Here is a 26,084-nt window from a genome sequence, read left to right on the forward strand (position 1 = left end):
GCCTGGGGCAAGCCTGTTTCTGTCAAGGGCTTACATTCTAGTCAGAGAAACACAGAACCGTGACAACAAGTAGGTAAGAGAACTTGAAGTCTGAGAAATGCTGCAAAAATGCTCAAATGGTTGACAGCCTAAGGCATGATGAGGGATAGTGGCCAGGGAAGGCCTCTGAGGTGGGAGCAAGGACACGGAGGCGGACACACAAATGTGGCTGGGGGAGCTTCTAGGAAGGACTAAATACAAATGGTCCTGGCCTGTTCCTGGAACATGCAGGGGTGGTGAATGCTGAAAGGGTGGAGGGTGCTGAGGACTCGTGGGTTAGGGAGATGAGGATGGGCTGGAGGCCTCAGGGGCCAGAGGATTGACGGAGGAGGGCACCGTGGTGAGCGACTGCGCGGGTCACGGGCGTGGGTTTGAGGATGAGGTTTCCCGGACGATGCAGGTGGGTCACAGCTAACCTGAGGGCTGGTCACAGACATGACGGCGGCGTGCGGAAGGGAAAAAGGCTCCTGGAACCGAGAACATCAAGGAGCAGAGGGGCCGGAGGGCAGCACCGGCCACTCACAGGGTGTGGAAGAAATCGGGAATGAAGACCGGGCCGTGCTGGAGAGGAGGGACGGCCACTGCTGAAGTCTCCTACGTGACGGCAGGGGCCGCCGGTGAGCAGGTGACCGAAGGAGCAGACGCACTGGTTCACTCTCAGGACATGCATTCAAAAGTAGTAGTCTCTCTTTCTAGTTGCCGTAAATTTACATAACCTAAAATGTATCACTTTCACCATTTTTTAACGTGCTGTTCAGTGGTGCTAAATACACTCACGCTGCGTCCAACCGTCACCACCATCTGTCTCCAGAACTTTTTCTGAATTCATGAAATACTAACTTCCATTCCCACCTTCCCCCAGCCCCTGACAACTGCCATTCTACTCCCTGTCTCTAAAAATACAAGTAGACGGGGATCCCCGGGTGGCGCAGCGGTTTGGTGCCTGCCTTTGGCCCAGGACGCGATCCTGGAGTCCCGGGATCGAGTCCCATGTCGGGCTCCTGGCATGGAGCCTGCTTCTCCCTCTGCCTGTCTCTCTCTCTCTCTCTCTCTATCATGAATAAATAAATCTTTAATCTTTAAAAAATTTATTTATGATAGTCACAGAGAGAGAGAGAGAGAGGCAGAGACACAGGCAGAGGGAGAAGCAGGCTCCATGCACCGGGAGCCCGACGTGGGATTCGATCCCGGGTCTCCAGGATCGCGCCCTGGGCCAAAGGCAGGCGCCAAACCGCTGCGCCACCCAGGGATCCCATAAATAAATAAAAAATCTTAAAAAAATAAAAATACGAGTAGTCTAGGAACCTCGAGTAAGTGGAATCATACAGTGTTCGTTCTTTTGCATCTGACTTATTTCAGCCAGCATCATGTTTTCGAGGTTTATCCATGTTGCAGCACATGTCCGAACTTAAGAGGCAGGGTTCTTGAGGGAAGAATGTTTTGGAAGTGGCACAGGGGTAAGAATGGAAGTCAGTGGTAAAATTTCAGTGGCAAAATGCCTGCAATTACCAGGGCCCTGGGGGAAAGCACTGTCCTCTGAGAGCAGTCAAAGTTCAGAGAGAAGGAAGGGAAGGAATGTTGAGACACTTGTGAAAAACTGGGGCATTCTGCTGGCAGGCTGAGTTCCAGGGGGCTGAGCAGGCAGGAGGCAGAGGGGCGTCCAATGAAGCCAGATCAAGAGGCGTGCATCCCTGTAGTGACCAGGATCAGAAGCCGAGTGGGAATAACCAGGTTTATTTGGAGAAGTCCTGCCAGTCTTGGGCTGGCACTTAAAGAATAATCATTGGAAAAGAATGAGCAACTGATCCAGAGTTTCTACAAGGGTGTGTGGTGGTTTGCACCATCAGTCGTGAAGAGATCATGGGGTTTCAAAGCCAGAGGATCCACTTCTACTTTGACCCTTGCCACTTGCCTGGCCTGGACTAAACACCTTCACCCTCCTAAACCTCTCTCTCCTTATTTGGATATCAGCTACCTAGAGATTTGCTGAAAGGCATAAATGAGAAAATGTATGCAAGAGGCCTCTGAAAACTAGTAAGTGCTACTCCGATGCCATTATTATTAGTTTAATTTAGTACTTATCGATGATCTGTAATGAAAAAGACAAAATGAGTAATATGGGAAGTCTTTACATTGTGTGTGTGTTTAAAGTAGGCCCCATGCCCAGCGCAGAGGCCAAAGCAGGGCCCGAACTCACGACCTGAGATCAAGACCTGAGCTGAGATCAAGAGTCAGACGCCCAACCGACTGAGCCACCCAGGTGTCCCCAAATTGTGTTGTAAGATCAGAAACAAATCCATCTTGTACCTTTGTATCTATAGTCAGCAGAGGGTGAAGCAGCTGGTCCCTCTTATCCACCCTCAGACCCCTGGTACCTTGCCCATTCACAAACTTAGAAGAAAACTAAAGTGCCTCCTCCCGCTCGCAAAGTGGCAACAAAATGCTGAGGAGAGGGAGAATGGAAGACCAGAGGAGCTGAGTGTACGGCATGTACCATTAGCTTGCCACCCAGAGCTAAAAGCTTTTGCATGTTCACTGGGGAAGCCTGGGGAGAACCTGCTAGAGGCCTAGGCAGGAAGAGGTCCGGGCCCAGCCCTGGCTTTTCCATCAGGCTTTGTGACTTCAGCAATGGGCCACCTTCCCGGGCCTCAGTTTTCCTATCTGCAAATTGAAGGACCAAGATGATCACTAAGCTTTTCTTCTCATTCTAAGATGCTATTACACGGGTGATGCACGCAAAAATTGCCGAGTGAAGAAAAGCCAGATATAAAAGGCTGATATAAAGGCAGATATTGTATGACTCCTTTTTTATGAAAAATTTAAAAGAGACAAAGCTGTAGAAACAGAAGGTAGCTCAGTGGTTGCTATGGCTGCAGGACACATGGGCTTGGTGGGTGACAACTAGGGGGTGTTGGGTTTCTTCTTGATGCTCAAATCATCTAATGTTCTAAAAACGGATTCTGGTGATTGCTACACACTCTGAATATGTTAAAAGCCATTGAACTGTACTATTTATTTATTTATTTGTTTATTTATTGAACTGTACCTTTTAAATAGGTGAATTGTATGGTATGTGAATTATCTCCCAATAAAACGTTTCTAAAATGCTGTTACTTTATACAGACTTATCACCTGAAACTAATGTAACATTGTGTCAACTGCAATTAAAACAGTTTTTAAATTTTATTATTTTTAATTAATTTTTAAAGATTTCATTTATTTATTTGCAGAGAAAGAGAGAGCACAGGCAGAGGGAGCAGCAGGCAGAGGGAGAGGGAGAAGCAGGTTCTCTGCAGAGCAAAGGAGCCTGATGTGGGGCTCAATCTCAGGACCCTGAGATTATGACCTAAGCCTAAAGCAGACGCTTAACTGGCTGAAGCACCTACATGCCCCTGAAAACAATTCTTTTAGGTGTCCTTTTAAAATGTATTTAAAGGCAGCATGTTGGACTATATGAGTCCAGGAGAGCAGCGACTCTGGCTATGAGTTCAGTTCTGGCCCTAACGTGGTGACCATACCTAAGTCATTTGCCCATGCCAGGCTTCTGGGGGCTGAGTCATTCCCTTTGCTGTTTCATAAAGTTAACTTTCCCTGGGCATGGTGTTTAATTGGGTATTTTTACTTTTGTTAGGTATGACAAAGGGATTCCATGACTTACAGCCGAGACACATCAGAGAACGAGAGACAACTACACGGGGAAGAAGAGTGAGGAGAGAGAACAGGAAGTAGGGATGAGCAGCTGCAGTATGGTGGTGCCCTGGGAACAGGGACACACAAGTAACACAGGCTTGCAAGTGGCCAGGGATATGGTGCATCATATAGCCCTGGGGTGTAGTAGGAGTGTGGACAAACAGCCCCACTCCTGAAGGAAATGCTACATCACGGCCCAGAACTGTGTGTATGGTGCCTAATATTGAGAGAGTTTTTCAAGTCTGTATTTGAAAAAAGAAGTATCATGAAAATACTTGCCCAAACACCATGGTATAAGGGGAAATTCAGTTGAACATGCCAGTCACCTGACCATTTCAGTGCTCTCTTATGTATGGAAGCCGGTTGGTACAAAGATCCGGAATGCAAGCTCTTTCCCTGGCTAATAGCACAAGAAGTGCTCTTTGGTCCAGAGAATAATTCCACTTACAGTCTTTCCTACATTCAACAGTGGAGAAGTGGTTCCCAAGGTGCATGTGGAGAAACAGAAAATGCTTAAATCTTAACTAATCACATTTTAGATTTTATTTGATAGAGAAGACGGTGAATAAGTGCAATTAATGCCACATCGGCCCTCACTGGGTTCAGTTTTGTGCATATTTCAGATCTCCCTCTGGTTCTGAAATCTAAATAAATCCAGAGCCCAGAGGGTATCCTGTATTATGCATGCTTCAATATAACCCAAAGAATGTGAACTGAAATTTGATGTGAATTTAAATTCTCTACAAACTCACACTTAGAAAAGTGTCTGAAGTAAGGATGAAATGTTAAGAATGAAGCCAGTTTCTTCTTTGGTTCTGAGGTGATACAAGGAACATAGCCTTACAACAACAACAACAACAACAAAAGGATAAAGTAAAGCCCCTCTGTGCTCCCTTAACTGCTTCACCTCCCCCATTCCTAGGTACATTCTAAATATCCTTCAATACTAGGACAAGGGTCTGGGAACATCTTATATCCTCAGATGCATTTCTGGAGGTGATACAGTTTCCTCAACCCAGAAGAGTTCTCCAAATTAACAATGCAGAGGGGAAATGCAACATAATCACCATCATCCTTGCTCAAGGCCAGCCAGGTAAGCTGGAGCTAGGAGGAAGCCCTGTGAGGGCAGGGATGGGAGGGGTGGGAGTGGTGGAGGAGGTGAGGGTACGGGGGTTGCAGGTCAAGGAGGCATTCCAGCCCCTCCGAGGGACAGGACTTTAAGGGGCCGGCCTGGAGCATGCACTGTCAAGATCCTTTGGCAACGACAAGGCTCCTGTTACGCGTGCTGCATGAGCACAGACACACCTGTGTGCTCTTAGCCACTCTGGAAATGTCAACTGACCCACCAAGCTTTCAAAAGGCCCTTAGGAAATAGCATAACTAAAAGGGGCTGGTCATGCAGACACTGTGCCTTTCTGATCCAATGTAGTAAGAAGTTCAAGCACCACCCAGGAAAAGGTCTGGTCAAGTCACTGAGCCTAAGTCCATTCTGGCCTTTGGATCTAACATCTACTTTGGAGAAGTTCAGGGAGTAGAGGAGCTAGCTAAGCATGATAAGGAAGAAGCAAATAAATTCATGATGTAGGATGATCCACGGGCACTGGATCTGGTTTCTTCCACAAGGTAGCATGTGAAAGAGAAAATGGAAGGTGGATGAAGCAGTCAGAGACCAAGGAGAAACAATGTGATATGGTTGGACTGAATTGGGTCCCCCCCCCCCATTTTTATGTTGAAGTCCTAATCCCCAGTACTTTAGAATATGACTTTATTTGGACACAGGGTCTTTAATGAATAACATTTGTAATAAAGCTTCCTATCATTGCCCCAAAGCAATTAGCTAGAACTGTGGAAACTCTTAATGGACAAGGCATCTTGTTTGATCACAAGTGACAGCAAGGCTTCACCCAGGGCTGCAGAAGGCCCCCTACCACCCTGGTCTAGTCTGTTGGGGCTCTCCTCACCCATTCTGTTTATGCTGGCCACAGATCTTACAGACATTAGGCCTGGATGACTCGTTGCTAGTTGAAGAACTAATCTTCCACCAATTACAGCAGACGGCCTGTGACATGTGTTAATGTACATGCAAATTAGGGATAATAAAAGTATACAAAAATCTGTGTTCCTAAGTAACTAGCCTTCTGTACTCCTTGTAGATCTATCTGGGTAAATTTTTCCTCTATGTCTTTTTTTTTTCACAAATTCTACTTTGCCACACAGAAAGGTCTCCATGACCCCTTAGTGGATAGTAGTATCAAATCCTCAAACTCTGCCTTACGTCCATTGTTAGTTAGACATTTTCATCTTGCGATGATGATAGCAAGCTCCCATCCTATTTACAAGCTTTTAGATTGTAAGTAATTTGAATCTCCACAAGCCTCTAGCATCTGAGTTGTACACACAACATTTGTGCATATCATTTCCCTCTGGCCCAGGTTCATTAGTACTTCTGGGGCTTGTTAAATGTCCTTAAATTTTCCCATTTATATGAAAACACTGAATGTTGAAGTGATGGATACCAAAAGGAATCTTAAGTTAGATCTTCTTACTTCATTTCTTTCTTTCTTTCTTTCTTTCTTTCTTTCTTTCTTTCTTTCTTTCTTTCTTTCTCTTTTCTTTCTTTCTTTCTTTCTTTCTTTCTTTCTTTCTTTCTTTTTTTCTTTCTTTCTTTCTCTCTCTCTCTCTCTTTCTTTCTTTCTTCTTTTTTTTTTTTTTTTAGATTTTACTTATTCATTCATGAGAGACACAGAGAAAGAAGCAGAGACAAAAACAGACTCCCCACAGGCAGCCTGTTGGGGGATTCGATCCCAGGACCCCAGGATCATGGCCTGAGCCAAAGGCAGACGCTCAACCGCTGAGCCACCCAGGTATCCCCTTACTTCATTTCCTATAGGAGATTGTGTCTAATTGAATTTTTATTCTTTCTGAATTTTTTTTAAGAGTACACCATTTTTCTAAGAAATAACATTACTGGCAGTTAAACATCATATTTACTTTCATATAGACTGTTTCTTATAAAAAATGTAGTAATACTTCACACTTACATCTAGGTTATAGGTGAGAGGGAGATAAACCTTTTCTGTAAAGGACCAGAGAGTAATACTGTCGCTTTTGCGACCCATACAGTCTCTACAGCAACTCCTCAGCTTGGTTTCTATTGGTACAAAAGCAGTCACAGACACCATGTAAATTGAATGGATGTGGCTGCATTCCAATAAAACTTTATGGACACTGAAATTCAAATTTTGTGACATTTTCATGTGTCAAGAGATATTCTTTTGGTGTTTTCCCCCAAACAACTGAAAAATGTAAACATTGAGCTTCCACGTTGGTGAACACATCTAGCTGCTGGGAAGGTGGTGTACCCACAGAGGGCATGCAAGCTCCGTGCCCTTCCCTCTGCATCCCATCCACTTGGCTTTGCCCTCTGCATCCCATCCACTTGGCTGTGGCTGAGTTATTGACCTCCCCCTACTCACCCCCCCACACCATGCAAGGAGGAATGCTGCTAGCAGACTGCCTTTGGATTTGAACTGTGACTCTTCCCTGAGTCCCCAGCCCACTAGCCTTAGTCCATCAAGATTTTGGACATACCAAGTTTCCACAATCATGTGAACTAATTCCTCTAAATAACTCTCTGTCTCTCTCTCATTTTCTCTCTCTCTCTCTCTCTCTCTCTCCTCTCTCTCTCTATATATATATATATATATACATATATATAATTTATTTATATATATATAATTTTTTAAAATGTAAAAACCATTTTTAGTGTGTAGGTCATACAAAAACAGACAGCAATCTTGATTTGGCCAAGACGCCTTAGTTTGCTGACCTCTGTAGTAAATCCATAGCAACGCTCAGTAGATTTGTTTAAGTTTTAGAAAAGAAAGTGCATATTCTAAGGCAGTAATATCCCAAATCATGCTGAAGAATTTCCCCACTATAACCTCATGAGAATCTAGTACACCACAGCACAGCAAGCTACATACATGAAGAATATACATACATACATGTATATACATACATACACGAAGAATCTAATAAATTCTCATTTCTGCCTCAGGCCCAGGCCAGTCCTTTCATTTCAAAACACATCAATCCAGCTGCCTACTCACCCCCACAGTTGGAACTTTTGTGGATGTCTCAGACTTTGGGGTGTGAAGTGGACTCCTGAGTCTCCTGCCCTGCTCCCTGTTTCCTCTCCAGTGTTCTCCAAGTCCACACATGGTGCCCTTTACCCACCCCCATCTGATGAATCACCTTGACTCCTCTCTCTGCTGCTCACTCATTGGCAAGCTTGACAGATCTCCAGAGTGGATGTCAAGTCTGCTCACTTCTCTCCAATTCCATGGCCCCGCAGCTCAGGTGGGCACCACCTCTGCATGGACCAATTCTCCTTGTACTTTATTTCCCACAGATTTGCCATTAGTGGCAAGAGTTGAGTAGTTGCAATAGAGACCGTATGGCCCCCAAAGTCTAAAATATTTACTGTTTACAATAGAGTCCACATTTTGTTAGTCCCCCTCCTGTGGCCTTCCGTGGCAATCTATGACATCAGAAGAAAATCTAAACTCTTTATCAGAGCCTACTTTTTCCACATACAGCTTCCAAATAATGCCGTTTCTCCTTTGTCTATATGAGCAAATGTAGTAGTAATCACACTTTACATTTAATTTGTGAAATGATTCTGTGGAGATTTCAAGATCCTATTTTATCAACAGGAAATTAAGACACAGAGAGTTTGTGTGATATAACCAACTACCCAAAGTCAGCCCCCAAACAGACTTCAATCTAGATCATTCAGCTCTAGGTTTGGGTCCATCCCACCACCCCACAGTGCCTTGCTCTTCCCTCCACAGCTATGCATGGGCCACAGTGAGACAGGTTTGGATTATTTTTGGATGCCCGTAAGTAAATGCCTCTGGAGTCTTTCTTCTAGCAGGGTTGCCTCTGATTAGAATGGAAACTCCAGTGTACTACCTTGGTTCCATACACCCTTCATGTTCCCAAGAAGGTCTCTGGGGGCTGAGCTGATGGAATGTTTTTGTCTATTCCTAGGGTATGTTTGGGAGAATCTCTGTTCCTCAAGGTTCTGGTTTTTTACAACTTGTGCCAAAATAGCTACTGAATTTTAGGTTCCCACCCCCCCCTTGGCATGAGATGTTAAATAAATAAATGTTGAACAAACATTTAAAATTGAAAAAATTTCAAAGAACTAAAATGTTTAATGGTTATGCATTTTGGCCTATCTGTAGTGTACCACAGCTATTTGATATATTTTTTTTTGTGAGATAATATAAGGCAATTAGACGCAGAGATCCAAAAATAAAACCCCCAACCTGAGGGATATATAAAAAGGCTCATAGAGCATTTGATTTTTTATTTCGGTTCAGGTCATGATCTCAGGGTCCTGGGTCCTGGGATCTCAGGTCCTGGGATACAGCCCCATGTCAGGTTCCATACTCAGTGGGAAGTCTGCTCAAAGATTTCTCTCTCTCCCTCTGCCTCACCCCCAACTCTTGCTTTCTGTCTCTCTCTCTCAAAAATAAATAAGTAAATCTCAAAAAAAAAAAAAAAGGCTCATAGAGGACCAGTTTCCATTAAGAATATAATCTATATGTATTTCCTGACTCTCAGAATGCATTATATATTTTAAATAAATATATGCTCTACCTAAGTTAGTATTTATAGTTTTTTTTAGGGGGGGAGGGGTAGAGGATAAAGAATATTTTTTTGGGGGGGGATAAAGATTCTTAAGCAGGCTCTGCCTGGAGCCCAATGTGGGGCTCGATCTCATGATCCTGAGATCATGATCTGAACCAAAATCAAGAGTGAGACGCTGAACCAACTGAGCCACTCAGGTGCCCCATAAATTAGTATTTACAGTTTTAACACTTTTATGATTTTGAACCCATCACTGAAAGATTAAGAAAAGAAATAAAGGCTTTTGTTTCATTTATGACATTTTTTGAATATGCCTAGGTGAGTTTTTCACTTTATCAGATTTTGCAGAATTGTACCTTTTTCATACTTCTTTGTATCTTTTCATTCACCCTCCTTTAACCCAAATTTATTCAACATGGTCTGGTCATGACGTTCAGATGTTTTTGTTACTAAGTACTTCATTTCACCAAATAGCACAGTCTAACAAAGGGCCAGAAGTGACTTAACTTCTTCAACAAAGCCTTAGCTCTAGGAGGTATTTGATAAATTCCAGTTTGTTGCATAACTAGATCCTACAGTTCTTGTGCCTTGACTTAAATCTGTCTACAAGCTGTAAGGAGCATAGTCTCTCAAAATTTAGGGGTCAGACTAGTGGAGCCCCACTCTCACTGTGCTGAGGAATTAAAGACAGGTATATCTGTGGCCTCACGGACATGGACCTGAGATGCTGTCCTCCTTGCGCAGGTCAGAAGAGGCCTGTGTATACCAGAAACTCCCATCTGTCTCTAAGAATATTTTCATCCTCTATTTAGAGCAGAATCAATTGTTCCCATATGCTAGTGAAGTCCTCTTCTTTTTTATTTATTTTTTAAAGATTTTTAAAAATTTATTTATTCATAGAGACAGAGAGAGGGAGAGAGAGAGAGGCAGAGACACAGACAGAGGGAGAAGCAGGCTCCACGCAGGGAGCCTGACGTGGGTCTCAATCCCAGGTCTCCAGGATCACACCCCAGGCTGCAGGCGGTGCTAAACCACTGCGCCACTGGGGCTGCCCCTCTTCCTTTTTAAAAAAGATTTTATTTATTTATTTATTTATTTATTTATTTATTAATCAATTTATTTATTTGAGAGAGAGAGAGAGAGAGAGTGCACAAATGGGGGGAGAGAGGGGCAGAGGAAGAGGGAGAAGCAGAATCCCTGCTGAGCAGGGAGCCTGACATAGGGCTCAATCCCAGAACCCTGAGACCGCAACCTGCCATGAAGGCAGATGCCGCCAGGTATCCCGAGAGCAGTCTTTTTTTTTTTTTTTTTTTTAAGAAACAAGTGCATAAATCAAAATAAGAGTGTGGCTCATAACAGAAAATTCAGTATGAAGATTAATTATATTTGAATCATTCATGGAGATAAGGTTAAAATTACTCCTAGCCCCCACACAGACACTCCTCTGCAAAAATGAACCAGCTGTCCTTTCCAGAGAATACTGGTAGACTTTTTAAAGTATTTCTCAATACTATTTTCTTATTGGCAACATCTTATAATAAACCATATTAGTATGACATCAGGTAGTCAGATATGGATTTTACTGAAAGACTACTTTGAATATAATTCTTTCTGTTACTAAATTTTATTTTTTTTGTAGTTTATAAAACACAGACATTTTGGCAAAATATGAATTCATAAACTTATTTAGTAATATTTTCAGAGATATTAAGTCATAGGTATAGGCTTTTTATATTAAAAGAAATCTTTTCATAACCTTGTTTGAATGGTAAAAATCTCAGAATCTGTATCAGATAGAAATATATCAAAATATAAACATTTAAAATCAAATTACACATGTTCAGGGGCCTAAAATAATGATGGATAAATCTTAGAGGAATAATGATAATAGGAATAATGATAATTCATTCCTACTGAATGCTCTCTTGAAACTTCTGCTGCACGTTTCTTACTATAATGTAAGTGTAATTATTCCTATTATACATATTTAGAATTGCAGGCTCAGAAAAACTAAGTGAGCAAAATCAAAATTCAAACTCAGGTTTTCTTTTATCCCAAAGCTCATGCTTTTTAGATCACGTAACTGCAACATGAAGCATAAAGAGTTGTAAGGATCATAACATACTTCTTTTCCTTCTAACATTTTTAAACTCATAAAATATATAGTACACTTTATATTTGTAAGTGGCAAGGTTTTTTTTTAAATGGCAAGATTTTAATGTTCATTTTCTGAGTTATATTGGAAACAAATGATGTAATAGAAAGATAAAAGTGTGATCCAAAGATAAAAAGAGGGATCCCTGGGTGGCGCAGCGGTTTAGCGCCTGCCTTTGGCCCAGGGCGTGATCCTGGAGACCCAGGATCGAATCCCACATTGGGCTCCCGGTGCATGGAGCCTGCTTCTCCCTCTGCCTGTGTCTCTGCCTCTCTCTCTCTGTCTCTCTGTGTGTGACTATCATAAATAAATAAAAATGTATTTAAAAACGATAAAAAGAAAAGAATGAAAAGAAAAAAGAAGAAACAAGGAAAAGAAGCTTAAGAAAAATATCTTCAAGAAAAAAGACAATAGGTAAGGGCAGACTGCAGTTCCTCTGCACCAAGTAAAAAAGTCAGATAAATAACTAGAAACACATTTCTAAACACATCAGAAGGCTGTGGAAGCAAAAAAGAATAAATTAATTAAAATGTCCGAGAGGGAGAGCTCTTCAAAAGTGAGCAGTCCGTCATCAGGTATTTTCTTTCCTGACGGCATTTGCTGACTCTAGGCTTGGGATGAGAATATAAAGGACTCCATTAGGGGCACCTCAGTGGCTCAGTGGTTGAGCGTCTGCCTTTGGCTCAAGTTGTGATCCTAGGGTCCTGGGATCGAGTCTCACATCAGGCTCCCCGCAAGGAATCTGCCTATGTCTCTGCCTCTCTTTTTGTGTCTCTCATGAATAAATAAATAGAATCTTAAAAAAGAAAAAAAACGGACTCCATAGTTTCATGTGGAAGAGCCAGTCCCCATGTGTAACAAGGCCATCCTCAAACACATGCCTAGCTCCTTGAGACATTTACCAGATGTGGAAGTCACTGGGTGAAGGTGGGGGTGGAAAGCAAGCTCAAAACCTCTGAAGGTTTTATGAAATTTATAAGCATCTCAGTCTTTCAAGACTGAGTAGATAGGAAACCCACTAGGCCTTAACTCTGAAGCCCAGGAGAGAAAACTCAAGGAATGGGAAAAAGCCAGAGGTTACTTACGTCTTATTAAATTTGTCTAATTAAAATTAAAACTTGCCCCAATTCATTTCAATACCTGTCAGTACTGAAGTGGTCAGCCCTTCATCCTCACAGAGGAAACCCCTCCAACAGTCCTTGCTGGTGGACAATATTATGTGAACAGATATAGTTTCTTTATATACAATGTGTACATACGATAAAAATTAGGAGGTATGTGAAGAGACTGAAATGTGACAGAAGAAACAAATAAAAGATACAGACTCACAATGTTAATATTGTTACATAGTACTCTTAGTAGATAAGAATTTGATGGATGAACCTGAAGAGAAGATGAATTTCATTAGAGAAATCAAATGCATTAAAAAGAATCAAATAGACATAATACACTGAAAACAAAATACTTTCTGAAATTGACAGTTCCCTAGATGGTTTGACAGAAGCTTGGGCACAGCAGAAGACAGGATAAATAAACTAAAATACAGGTCAAAAGAAAGTATTCAAAATGGAAGAAGAGAGAGAGAGACCCACCCCCAAAAGGGGATAAAACAGAGCATAGAATAAAAGACACAGCGGAAGAAAAAGAAAGTCTAACATATGTACAATTTGAGTCCCAGAAGCAGGAGAGAAGGAGAGAAAAAGGGCACGAAGATGTTGAGTGAACATTTCCCAAATGTGATGAATGATATCAATCTACAGACACAAAAAGCTCAGTGAGTTCAAAGTAAGACAAATACAAAACCACACATGTATTCTAACCGTGGCAAGTCAAAAACAAAGAGAATTTTAAATCAGTCAGAGGAAAAGCCATGTGACCTTCAGAGAAACAGGACTTCAAAAGAAACTGCAGAAACCAAAAGATAATGGTCTGAGAACGTAAAGTCAAGGCACAGGCTGGGATATTCAATACACACAGACACACGCACATTTTTGACAACAACCTATATCCAGAATATCTAAAGAACTCTCATGAATGAAAAAAAGACAGACAACACAGTGGGAAAATGGGCCAAATACTAGAAGAGGCAGTTTATAATAGAAGATATACAAATGGCCAATAAAAAGATGCTCAACATCATTAGCAATCAGAGAGATACAGACTAAAACCACAGTGAATTACCACTACACTGCCGCCAGAATGACTGAAATTAAATGGGTGAACAATGCTCAGTATTGGTGAGGATGTGAAATGATACACCGCTGGTAGGCTTGGAAATTAGTTTGGAGTGTAAAAACAGTTTGAAAACTGGAAGTATCTAGTAAAGCTAAACACATACTGGATCTACTACCCTGCAATGTCATTCCTGGGCATCCAATGGAAATAAGGCTTATGTTTGTCAAAAGACATGAATAAGAATACAAATATTAGCATTATTCAAAATATCCCCATGCTAGAAACAATTCAAATGCTGTCCAAAGGTGAAATAGGTAAATAAACTGTTTATGTTAACACAAAAGAACACTGGATAGCATTGAAAAAAATCGCAATACATGAAACAACAAGTGAATCTCAAAAAAATATATATATATAATGCTGAGCTGAGGAATCAGATGCAAGGAATATTTACTGTATAATTCCATATAAAGTTCAGAAAAGGTCCAACTAACACAGTTGACTCTTTAACAACATGGGGGTGGGGCGCTGAGGGCTCCCATTCACTGTATTCTTATAATAAACTAGAGAAAAGAAAATGCTACTAAGAAATCATAAGGGAAATACTTTTACAGTATTGTACTATATTAAAAAAAAATCCATGTAGAAGTTGATCCAAACAGTTCAAACTCATGTTGTTCAGGGTCAAGTTTGAAAACTTGTGAGAGTGGTTATCTGTGGAAGTAAATACCGGGAAGAAGCAAGAGGGGTTCTTATGGATATGAGCTGAAATTACCCTATATCTTGATCTAGAGCAGTGGTGAGTGATCTTGCCCCCAGGAAACATCTGGCAATGTCTAGAGACATTTTTCTTTGTCACATCTAGGGAAGGGTGCTACTGGCATCTGGGAGTGGAGGACAGGAATGCTGCTACACATTCTCCAGCACACAGGTCAGTCCCCCAGGCAGGGAGGTATCGGGTCTCAAATATCAATAATGCTGAGATTGGGAAATGCTGATCTACACAATAGGTACTTACATAGGGGATACTCATAAAAGGTTTATTAAGTTGTACACTTAAGATGTGTACACTTTAGTATAAGTTATAACTGAAATAAACAAAGTAAAAGCAATAACTAAAGTCACAAACGTACCTATAGCTCCTAACTGAAATTTAGCAAATGTATATAGAAACTGTGTTTCAGCTTTATGTATAGTCTAATTCATTAGGGTCATAATGACTTGACTTTGTCAGGAATTGCATTTAAGTCAGGAAGAACAGAACTCGCTATGTACCACCCCCATTAAATGATTAAATGGCAAGATGGGTGCTATTACTGATAGCACAAGATGTATGAATTAAGATCTGGGTTATTTCTAGGAATGTATATTTGTAGAAACACAATACAAGTATATGGTAAAGTCCACACATCTGGGATTTTCTTGGAGCCATTCTGCTGAACTGGCTTGGGATATTGCTACAGAGTCACTCCCTACTTAATGCCCTGTATTTCTGTCCAGAAGATACAGAAAAACATACATGTACTTTGGTACATGTATGGAAGGTATGGAAGGTACATGTATGGAAGGTATGGTACATGTATGGAAGGTATGGAAGGTAGTAGTCCAACCTTCCTTCCAAAGAGAGCAACCTTTTGCCACTAATTAGCAACAAATTAAGAAATCTACTAGTCCCTTAAGTCTACTAGTCTCTGACTCCATCCTGAGATGTAACATTCATTTGCAAAGGTGGGGTCAGGCATCCATTGCGTCATTCTTTCCACTGTCTTGCATAAATGCAACAGCTACATAAGCTTATGCTGATCTAGCCATACAGCCATAGAAGGGTGAGAAGTGCTGGGTGTTGCTAGCCCTGGAATAGCACCACGAACCTGTGTACCAGCTCTGGAACAAATACTGTTCAGTCAGTGTGAGAGGGGACAGGCACTAACAGAGACAAAGGAGAGAAAAAGGTGTCCTCTTCCACCTCACCGTTAGGCTGACCTGCTGTTGTACAACCCAGGATCTTAGGAAGTCAGACTGCTAAGTAATTGCACGAGATGCTGTTGTCTAAAATCCGAATACTCATACGTATTTTAAAAGGATTTTGCAGTTTCAAGTAAAATTAAATAATAATTGGAAATCAAGTACATCCAAACCAGGACAGTTAACGAGCTTTAAAGTCAGTGAAATAACCGAAGTAAAGTGTCACTGCTGGGTAACACTGCATATTACTCCAATTTCACAAATGATTCCCCATGCAAATAGCTAGAATCTAATCAGCTGGATCAGAATCGGGGCAATTTATTTTACGAATCCATCATCATGTAATATTCCCTTGTGCTCTCAGTTACATCAAACTTTATTGTGAATGGTTGCCACAGAAGCCCATTTGATTGTACTACAAACTGATTCACCCCATGCAGCATTATCTAAATTCATGAGCTGCTCAAGGTAAAATTCATGGACACCTCAGATAGTGCCCAGCAGTCAGTGACTCACACTTATTGTACTAAATCCTAAGCTGTGACTCAGAGTGAACCCTGTCAGTTGCTGACAGATACTATACGTATTTGAATAGAAGCTCACACTGTGAGTCACCTGGTGGTATACTGAAAACCAATCTGAAATATTCCCAATTGGACAATGATTCATGTTACAATCATACTGGGACTTGACTTAACACATGTGATTTCAAAACTCAGTTCTGCTGAACTGGCTTGGGAGATTGCTACAAAGTCACTCCCTACTTAAGGCCCTGCATTTCTTTCGAAAAACATGTGGTAGGCAAACAGAGGTGCAAAGTCAAGGGTAAGATATCCACTTTATGCACTGGAGGAACAATGGTTTCCTTCTTCGAAGACGCAAGCACAGTTCCTAGAAGTGTCTTCTTTGGAAGACACACCATTCCTACAATCTTAAATAACTTCATGAGGCCAGATGCTTATTTGAAAGGCTCTGCCATAATGATTCCTAAACTGCTCATGCCAGGGCTGAACCCTGAAGCTACCCCCACACGGCACCTGTCTGTGGAAGGTGAATGTCATTAGACTACCACATGCAAAAGTGAAAGAACTGTAGGATTTTAGGAGTTGATACGCAAATGCCTGGAATGGAAATCATTTACCAAACTACTGCATTAAAATAAGAAAGCTCCCCCCACCCTTTTCTCTTGCTCGTTCACAACATCTGGAATAATAAAATCTCCTATGCAATTTTGAAGGCCTTCCCTAAAAAGCTCTCAAGTCAGCAGGAAGGAGACTTCAAGAAACTAAGGAAAGCTCAAAAAAACGACTTCTAAGGACGTCAAGGGATTAATAGAATATGCAACCAATTGTGTACTCCAGAGGGACTCTGGATTCTAGCGCTGGCTCTGCCTCTGGCTTGATCTGCGACCTCAGCTTACGTTGGTGAGCTTTGCAGTCCTACCTTCTGCTGTGGGGGACCAGGATGAAGCTGTGGGACCGTAGTCAAATTACTGTCCTGTCTTTCTCGTGTTGTATATGACACGTGCTTGCATATTTTCCCTTACGTAATGGCTTCTAGTTTCCTATTTGTTAAAGGTTCATAAGCCTGTAGAAGACAGGAAAACATCAGTGTGGTGTATACAAGCCTTGGGGGGCGAGTCAGAAGACTGCATTCTAATCCTATTTAGCTGGAGATCTCCAGTAGGGACTTCTACCCTCTCTGAATGTTTCCTCAGCTGTAAAGTGAAGGAATCTGACTTTTATCCTTTCCTGTCTTTCTTTCTCTTTCTTCCTTTTTTCTTTTCTTTTCTTTTTTCTTCCTGTTCTGTTCTGTTCTGTTCTGTTCTTCCTCCCTCCCTCCCTCCCTTCCGTGATCTCTGTGCCAGTGTGGGGCTTGAACTCACAAGCCAGAGATCAAGAGTCACATGCTCTACAGACTGAATAAGCCAGATGACCCTATCTATGTTTTTGATACTAAGAATACTTTTGCTAAAATGTTTACTCACCTTAGAGAAGTTAGCATTTTTCTAGCTTCCAAGGTAAGTTTCCCGATTCTCTTAAATTACAATTGACCTGGTACAGTATTTTAATGCAGACATTGGATTTTCTGTATATATCATGATGTAGTGTGTATTTTTTATGCATGTTTCACAAAGTGAAATATTTTGAAGGTTAGAGATAATTTTCTTAAAACGCTGTTTGAAATATATATTTCCTAATTATTTGAAATAAAAAGGGTCCAGATGGTGTAGAAACGCACTGCATTTAAGACGTACGGTATCAACACAGAAAATGTTTACTGGTTTTCTAATCTTGGAGATGGACATCTTTTACTTTATTATATAAACTCTTCATAGCACACCAAAAAAAATGCACTTTGTTCCTGATCTCATGATACAGTATTTTGAAGGCTACTTAGCCAATTTTGCATAAATATAATAATAGTAATACCAACTTTTGTTTGGTATGTGACAGAGCTCTACTGCATTAATTAACTGAATGGCAGCTACCCTATCAAGTAGGTATCTTTTCTTATCCTCATTTTGCAGCTCATGAAACAATGGCATCAACACGTTAAATAACTTGCCTGAGGCTACACAGCTAGGCTGGGATTCGAATCCAATCAGTTAGGGAGCCCAGGACTCTGACCTGCCAGACAATACTGTCTCTCGTATGCGTTACTAATACTCGATACAGGAGATGCCATTTAGGGGGTCCCTGGGTGGCTCAGCGGTTTGGCGCCTGCCTTTGGCCCAGGGCGCGATCCTGGAGTCCCACGTCGGGCTCCCGGCGTGGAGCCTGCTTCTCCCTCTGCCTCTCTCTCTATGTCTATCATAAATAAGTAAATCTTAAAAAAACATATTTAAAAAAGATGCCATTTAATGAGAAGGTAAATACGATGAGGCTCAGTAGAGGTTATGAGCAAACATCAGGTCATGAGCAAAAACAAGAATATAGAGTCACTTTATGACAAACGTCCTGGCCAAGTCTGGGGGGGGTCCCTTTCCTTTCCCCAGCTGGGATCCTGGTTTAGTCAGTTCCATCGTCTTAGCTAGAAGTCAAGCGGTTAACCGTACCCGCGGGAAGCAAAGTGAAGCCAAGCCTCGCAGGGTCAGGGCGCGGGGGGAGGGCACCGGCCCGAGGGGGCGCCTGGAGCCGGGGGCGGGAAGCTCCCTGCTCTCCCCACGCGCAGACGCCGGACGGAGCGCAGCGGGCGAGTGACCGACCGCTTGGGCCTGGAGGGGCAGCCGCAGGCCGGGGCGCTGGTGGCGGCCGCGGGGTCCGAAGCAGCCGGGGCTCGCGGGATTCGGAGCAGGAGAGAGCAGGAGAGAGCAGGGGAGAGCAGGGGAGAGCAGGGAGAGAGCAGGAGAGAGCAGGAGAGAGCAGGGGAGAGCAGGGGAGAGCAGGGGAGAGCAGGAGAGAGCAGGGAGAGAGCAGGGGAGAGCAGGGGAGAGAGAGCAGGGGAGAGCAGGGGAGAGCAGGGGAGAGCAGGGGAGAGCAGGGAGAGCAGGAGAGAGCAGGGGAGAGCAGGGGAGAGCAGGGGAGAGCAGGAGAGAGCAGGGGAGAGCAGGGGAGAGAGAGCAGGGGAGAGCAGGGGAGAGCAGGGGAGAGCAGGGGAGAGCAGGGGAGAGCAGGGGAGAGCAGGGAGGGAGCAGGGAGAGCAGGGGAGAGCAGGGGAGAGCAGGGAGAGAGCAGGAGAGCAGGGGAGAGCAGGAGAGAGCAGGGGAGAGCAGGGGAGAGCAGGGGGAGAGAGAGCAGGGGAGAGCAGGGGAGAGCAGGGGAGAGCAGGGGAGAGCAGGGAGAGCAGGAGAGAGCAGGGGAGAGCAGGAGGAGAGCAGGGAGAGAGCAGGGGAGAGCAGGAGGAGAGCAGGGGAGAGCAGGGGAGAGCAGGGGAGAGCAGGGAGAGAGCAGGGAGAGCAAGGAGAGAGCAGGGGAGAGCAGGAGAGAGCAGGGGAGAGCAGGGGGAGAGCAGGGGAGAGCAGGAGAGAGCAGGGGAGAGCAGGGGAGAGCAGGAGAGAGCAGGGAGAGCAGGGAGTGCAGGGAGAGCAGGGAGAGAGCAGGGGAGAGCAGGGAGAGGAGCAGGGGAGAGCAGGATGAGAGCAGGGGAGAGCAGGGGAGAGCAGGAGAGAGCAGGGGGGAGAGAGACAGGGAGAGGGAGCCAGGGAGAGACAGGGGAGAGCAGGGAGAGAGCAGGGGAGAGCAGGGGAGAGCAGGAGAGAGCAGGGAGAGCAGGAGAGAGCAGGGGAGAGCAGGGAGAGAGCAGGGGGAGAGCAGGGGAGAGCAGGAGAGTGCAGGTGGAGCAGGAGAGAGCAGGGGAGAGCAGGGGAGAGCAGGGAGAGCAGGGGAGAGCAGGTGAGAGCAGGGAGAGAGCAGGGGAGAGCAGGAGAGAGCAGGGGAGAGCAGGGGAGAGGCAGGAGAGAGCAGAGAGAGTCAGGGGAGAGCAGGAGAGAGCGAGGAGAGCAGGGGAGAGCAGGGGAGAGAGCAGGGGGGAGAGGCAGGGGAGAGCAGGGGAGAGCAGGAGGGAGCAGGGGAGAGCAGGGAGAGCAGGGAGAGCAGGGGAGAGCAGGAGAGAGCAGGGGAGAGAGCAGGGGAGAGCAGGGGAGAGCAGGAGAGAGCAGGGGAGAGCAGGGGAGAGCAGGAGAGAGCAGGGGAGAGCAGGAGAGAGCAGGGAGAGAGCAGGGGAGAGCAGGGGAGAGCAGGAGAGAGCAGGGGAGAGCAGGGAGAGCAGGAGAGAGCAGGGGAGAGCAGGGGAGAGAGCAGGGAGAGCAGGGGAGAGCAGGAGAGAGCAGGGGAGAGCAGGAGAGAGCAGGGGAGAGCAGGGGAGAGCAGGGGAGAGCAGGGGAGAGCAGGAGAGAGCAGGGAGAGCAGGGGAGAGCAGGAGAGAGCAGGGGAGAGCAGGAGAGAGCAGGGGAGAGCAGGGAGAGCAGGAGAGAGCAGGGGAGAGCAGGGGAGAGAGAGCAGGGGAGAGCAGGGGAGAGCAGGAGGAGAGCAGGGGAGAGCAGGGGAGAGCAGGGGAGAGCAGGGGAGAGCTCCCCGCTGGCGCCCCACTGCGCCCGGATGGGCCTGCGCCCACCTTCGCCTCCAGCCCGTCCTCCGCGGCCGCGCCCCGCAGCCGGCCTCGGGCGCTCGCCCCTCCGTGTCCGCCCCCGCCGGGTCGCGCTCGCCCGGACTCCCCCAACCCCCCAGGCCGGCGGGTCCGAGGACCCACTCGTGTCGGGGAGCGCGGCCCCCGCGGGGCCCTTCCCGCCCCCCCCCCCCCGGGCTGCGCCCCCAGCCCCGCCCGCAGGCGCCCCCCGCCCGGCGCGCAACCCCCCGGGCCCTCCCGCCCACCCCCAGCGCCGGGACGCGGCCGCCGCGCACGCCGAGGCCCAAAGCCGCCCCACGCCCCCGGCCCCGCGCGCCCACGCCCCTTCAGTGCCCCTGCGGGCCGCGGGGGCGCGTCCCAACTCACCCGGAGGCTCAGCCGCCGGGGCCGGGCGGGCGGACAGCCCCGCTGGGCTCCGGGACCGAGCGCGGACGCCGACTGGGCCCCTCCGGGGCGCGCTCAGACGCCGGCTCCCGGCTCCCCCGCCTCGGCCGCGCGTCTCCTGCGGGGCTCTGGGACCCCGGGGGCGCTCCTGCTTCCCGCCCGGGCTCCAGCTGCGCGGCCGTGAGGGCGCCGACGTCTCCACCGCCCGGAGCTCCCCAGACCCACTCCGGGAGGCTTCCGGGGCGCTCCCGCTCCCACCCGCTGAGCCGCGCGGACGTCCCGGGGGACCGGGCCAAGCGGATCCCGGCGGCCGGACGCGCCCCTGGAGACCCAGGCGCGCTGCGAGCCCGAACACCCTCCAGGGCGCGGACCGACCCACAGGGCTGCCCCGGCCGTGCGGCGACCGAGCGGCACCAGCCCCCGGGCCTGCCCTGCGGGCGCGCCCCGCCTGGCCAAGGCCCCTCCCAGCCGAGGCCTCGGAGCGAGTCCGAGCGGGGCCGGGGCGCGGGCGGGGGCGCGGGCGGGGGCGGGGGCGGGGGCCGCGGCACTCACGGTTCCGCCGTCCGCGGGGCGAGCCGAGGGGAGGCTCCGGCCAGCTCGCCTCTGCCGGCGGTGCGCATGCGTCTAGTGTGTGCCTTTTTTTTTTTTTTTTTCTTTTTTTGAATCTTACAATACCCACTGGCAGCTCTGCTTGGCCCGCGACTGCTCGCCTCGGTCTCTCCTCTCACCTTCTCCTCCGTCGCGCTGGCCCCGCGGCGCTGCCCCTCCCCGCCCCTCCTCTCCCCGCCCCTCCCCGGCCGGGCAGTCCCGGGCTCGCCTCCCTGCGGCCGCAGCGCGCTCCACTGCGGCGGGGCTGGGGCCGCCCCGGGCTCCCAGAGGGACCCGTCCGCGGCGGGGCTGCAGCGCACCCTCCAGCCCGGCTTGGGCCGAGCCCAGAGTGCGGGCCGCCAGCCCGGCGGCGCGGGGAGCGCCTGCACAGCGCCTCTGCTCTCCCTGCGCTGGGGCGCGCGGGCCGGGCGAGCCCCGGAGGTGCGGGAGCGCGTGGTCGGACCGGGGGTGGGGGGGATGGAGGGGCGGGGAGGCGCGGGGGCCAGGGTGCGGGGATGCAGGGGCGGGGAGGCGCGAGGGCCAGTGTGCGGGGGCCGGGCGAGCCCCGGAGGTGGGAGGTGCGGGAGCGCGTGCTGGGACCGGAGGGGGCGGGGATGGAGGGGCGGGGAGGCGCGGGGGCCAGTGTGCGGGGAGGGGCGCGCGGGGGCCGGGCGAGCCCCGGAGGTGCGGGAGCGCGTGGTCGGACCGCGGGGATGGAGGGGCGGGGAGGCGCGGGGGCCAGGGTGCGGGGGCCGGGCGAGCCCCGGAGGTGCGGGAGCGCGTGCTGGGACCGCGGGGATGCAGGGGCGGGGAGGCGCGGGGGCCAGTGTGCGGGGAGGGGCGCGCGGGGGCCGGGCGAGCCCCGGAGGTGCGGGAGCGCGTGCTGGGACCGCGGGGATGCAGGGGCGGGGAGGCGCGGGGGCCAGGGCGCGGGGAGGGGCGCGCGGAGGGAGGGCCAGTGTGCGGGGGGCGCACGGCAGCCCCCTGCCTTCTCCCCGTCCTCGCGCGCTTCTCCGAGCTCTGCCCCCGTCCCGCCCCGGTGATGCCTCTGCCTGCCCCGCGCTGGCCACGAGCTCCACGCCCTCCGTCTGCCGCCGCGGCCCGCGGCCCCGCCAGGTCGCCGGGGGTGGGGGGTAGGGGTGAGGCGGTTGGCGAACTCCGGATCCGGATCCCGCTGAGCCCCCTGGCCGCGCCTGCCGTCCCCGGGTCCGAGCCCCAGGCGCAGGGGGAGACCTGGGGGCGGGGCGGAAGATGCGCGGCAGCTCAGCCCTGGGGCGCAGCGCCGGGGCCCCTGTAGCCCCTCTGTGCGCCCTCGGGAGCGAGGCGCCGCGTGCCGCCGGGCCGGGCAGGAGGCTGGAGGGCCACACTGAAGCTGGAGGCTGACCTGGCACAGAACGACCAGCACGTCATTTCCTCCGCGGCCTCCGGAGCCTGCACGGCCAAGGGCAGGGGAGTGGGCGCGAGCAGCGGCGGGGCGCGTTGCGGGGAGGCTCGCAGGAGGGGGTGAGCCGCGCGTGGAGAAGCGGGCTCCGGAGGGCCCAGGACTCCCTCCCGCCCCCACTGCTTCCATTCACACTGGATGGAGACGGTCCAGGAAAAAGTAGCAACCGGGGTCCGCTGCGCAAAGGGGTGTCAGCCGAGGCGCCGGCGCCGTCCCCTTGAGCACGCCCAAGCCTCCCCTGACCGTCCCACCCCGACTCTGCCTCTCCCCCCACACCCCCGCTCTGGCCCCGCGCAGCCCTGCTGGCCAGTCGGGGTCAGGACGGAGCTGGGGATGCGGGTGTCCGGGTGAGGTCGGGGTGCGGCGGGCTGGAGGCCACAGTACTCACGGGCAAGGGCGAGCTCTGCCCAGCGCAGGTGTCCTCTTCCCTGGGCGCGCGGCCCCCCGGGGGTGGGCTGGGCAGTGCCAGAGCTGCCCCCAGCAGGAGCGAGAGGCGGCCTGGCCGCTCCCCGTGACCCCGCGGGAGCCCAGCCGCTGGCAGACAGCGAACGGCAAGCAGGAGGGAGAAGTCCGGGCGCCGCTGGGGGGTCCCAGAAGGGGGTCGCCGGAGGAGGTGAGAGAAGACTCGCGCGAGGCCCGAGAGCGAGCTAGACAGGAGGCCGAGCGGCGTCGGGGCAGCGGGCGAGTCTGGGAGCTGTGCAGGGTCGGCAGCAGGCAGGGCAGGAGGTAGGGGAGAGAAACAAAACCAACACACCATTACTGTTGGCTCTAGCTACAGATAGAAGAAAATGTGTATTTACTATCATTTGCTGCGGCATTTTGAGGCTGTATTTTGGGGGTGCAAGAGAAGGTAGGTGAGAGCAAAGGGAAGGCCTTTGGTTAGATTCTCCTTCCCTGCTCTCTCCTTCCCCCCCCCTTGCATCCCCCCTTTCTAAACTCTGTGCTACTCAGTGTGGTTCTTAGACCAGCAGCTTCAATAACAACCAGGAGCTGGTCAGAAATACAGAACCTGGAACCCTGTCCTGAACTAGAGCACCAAAATGTGAATGTTAACATTCCCAGTGGGGTTTGTTTGCACCTTGCATGTGAGATGCAGTGTAAAGAAGCGTCTGTACTCGTGTTTCTTGGTTCTTTAGGATTTCCTAGTGAATGAAAATTCACTTTTGCAACTCTTGCTCATCTCCCATTTTCCCTCTGACCTTTCCCACCTCCCAAAGTGCCTAGAGTTCTCCCTGCTGAGTCATAGAAGTTAGACTTGGTTACTAGGTTCCCTTGTGAGAGGTGTCTAGGGGAGAACTGATTAATGGCAGAGGACTGAGCAATCCGAGACCTAGGCTGGGTGGAACAAGGGACTGGCTGCTTTGGCTTTGGTTGTACACGTTGGAGTGGGCAGGATGCTAGGACTGTTTTGGGTCTCATAAGTGCACACTATGCAGGGCCCCTTTCCACACTCTCATGTGTCCATCTCATTCTCAGGAACACAGGCCTTTGCACCTTCCTCTTGTTGCGCAGGATATCAAAACAGCCAGTGTGAACGTAAAATTATCATCATTTTCTTTGAAAGTAGAGGGAGGCATTAATTTAGAAGTCAGAAACCCAAGGTTCTAGACTGAGCCTTGCAACTAAGTCCACTGCTTAACCTTGGGAAAGCCTCTTTATTCTTTGAATTGATCTGCTTCATTTATAGAGTAAAGGGGTTGAACTCAGCGGCTTTTGAAAGTCACCTGCCTAGGTCAGGTCTCATTTTTAGAGCTTCTTGGTCCACTCACATTTAGAGAAGTTACAACCCGGAACCCAACTCAGCCAATACAATCAGCACCCCTCAAGCAAAACAAAAAGACAGTTTAATCTGCTTGTGAGAAACGAGAGTGGTGGTTGCCAAGAAATTGGAAGGTGGAGGCGGGAAGCAGCGAATAGAAGTGACAGGGTGGCGAGGCGCGGGAGGGGGCTGGGCCAGCGGGTGGGAAGGAGTCCCCGGGGCGCGGCCGCCGCTCTCCAGGGTCCTGAAGGCGGGCGCGGCCGCGGGCGGCCTCCGCGGGCTTGGCTGCGCTCCCCCAGCTCCGCAGTTGGCAGGCCCCGCATGTTTTCTTTGGGCGGGAGAAGTCTTGGGGGAAGCAACTGTCGAGAGGGAGGGAGGAAACCTAGCAACCCATTCTCATTCATGAGGCCCTTTCTGGGAAGCCGCCGAGCGCGCTGGCCGATTTGTCTTTCGGTCGTTTGTATGCGCCCGGGGACAGAGTGGAGCTCGGTTTGCATTTCCAAGTAAGTTCACGCTGTTTCGCTTCCCCTGATTACCTTTTCCTGGAGAATGGGGTCTTTCTCCTAGAACTCTCATTCTCTCCGTTCAATTGCTGCTTCCCCCTCCCCTGCTTTCTGGCACCGTGCGTTTATTTTAGGGCCTGGGGCTGAGAGCCCAGGAGGCTCCTGGAGGAGGGCCAGGAGCGCACTCGAGGCGGGGGCCGGGGTGGGAGGTGGGGAGGTGGGGAGATGAGAGACTCGGAAAATACTCAGAGCGGGCCTGGGCGCCCAGCTTTGGGCTCGCTGGGGAGGAGGCAGGGGACGGGTCCCTTGGGCTGGGGTTGGGGTGGGTGCTCGGACGCCGGGCAGCTGGACTTGGACTGATCGCAGTTCACTTGGTGCGCACCTGCCGGTGATGCTGGGCCAGTGGCCTGGCCGCGTCCGTCTCGGGTGAGCTGCTGGACGACAGCAGAAACCTAAGCGGATGCGGGCACCGGGGCCTGAAGGACCCCATGGAGAGGAAGTCAAGAAAGAACCGGTTCGGTCCGTGGTGACCCAGAGCCTGACTAAGCCCACCAGCGACCTTTTCCGACCAGCCTTCATAGAAAGGCTTGAGCAAAGATTAAGTCGCTGGAAATGAGCAACAGGTACACTTTCTAAGGGCCCAAAGGAGGCTTCACG

General features: G+C 49.2%; 1 protein-coding gene across 5 annotated transcripts in view; it reads right to left on the bottom strand.

Moving 5' to 3' along the window:
- The window catches only part of RGS20 (regulator of G protein signaling 20), an 84,035-nt gene that overhangs the window by 37,276 nt on the left and 20,675 nt on the right, over positions 1–26,084 (bottom strand). Inside the window, exon 2 of one of the 5 annotated variants that reach the window (XM_041768426.1) lies at positions 23,554–23,859. In XM_041768426.1, the coding sequence (XP_041624360.1) occupies positions 23,554–23,859 (306 nt within the window). The other 4 variants (XM_041768428.1, XM_041768429.1, XM_041768430.1 and 1 more) reach the window with 4 other exon arrangements.

The sequence above is a fragment of the Vulpes lagopus genome, chromosome 9, assembly GCF_018345385.1.
Source record: "Vulpes lagopus strain Blue_001 chromosome 9, ASM1834538v1, whole genome shotgun sequence".
Classification (NCBI taxonomy): domain Eukaryota; kingdom Metazoa; phylum Chordata; class Mammalia; order Carnivora; family Canidae; genus Vulpes; species Vulpes lagopus.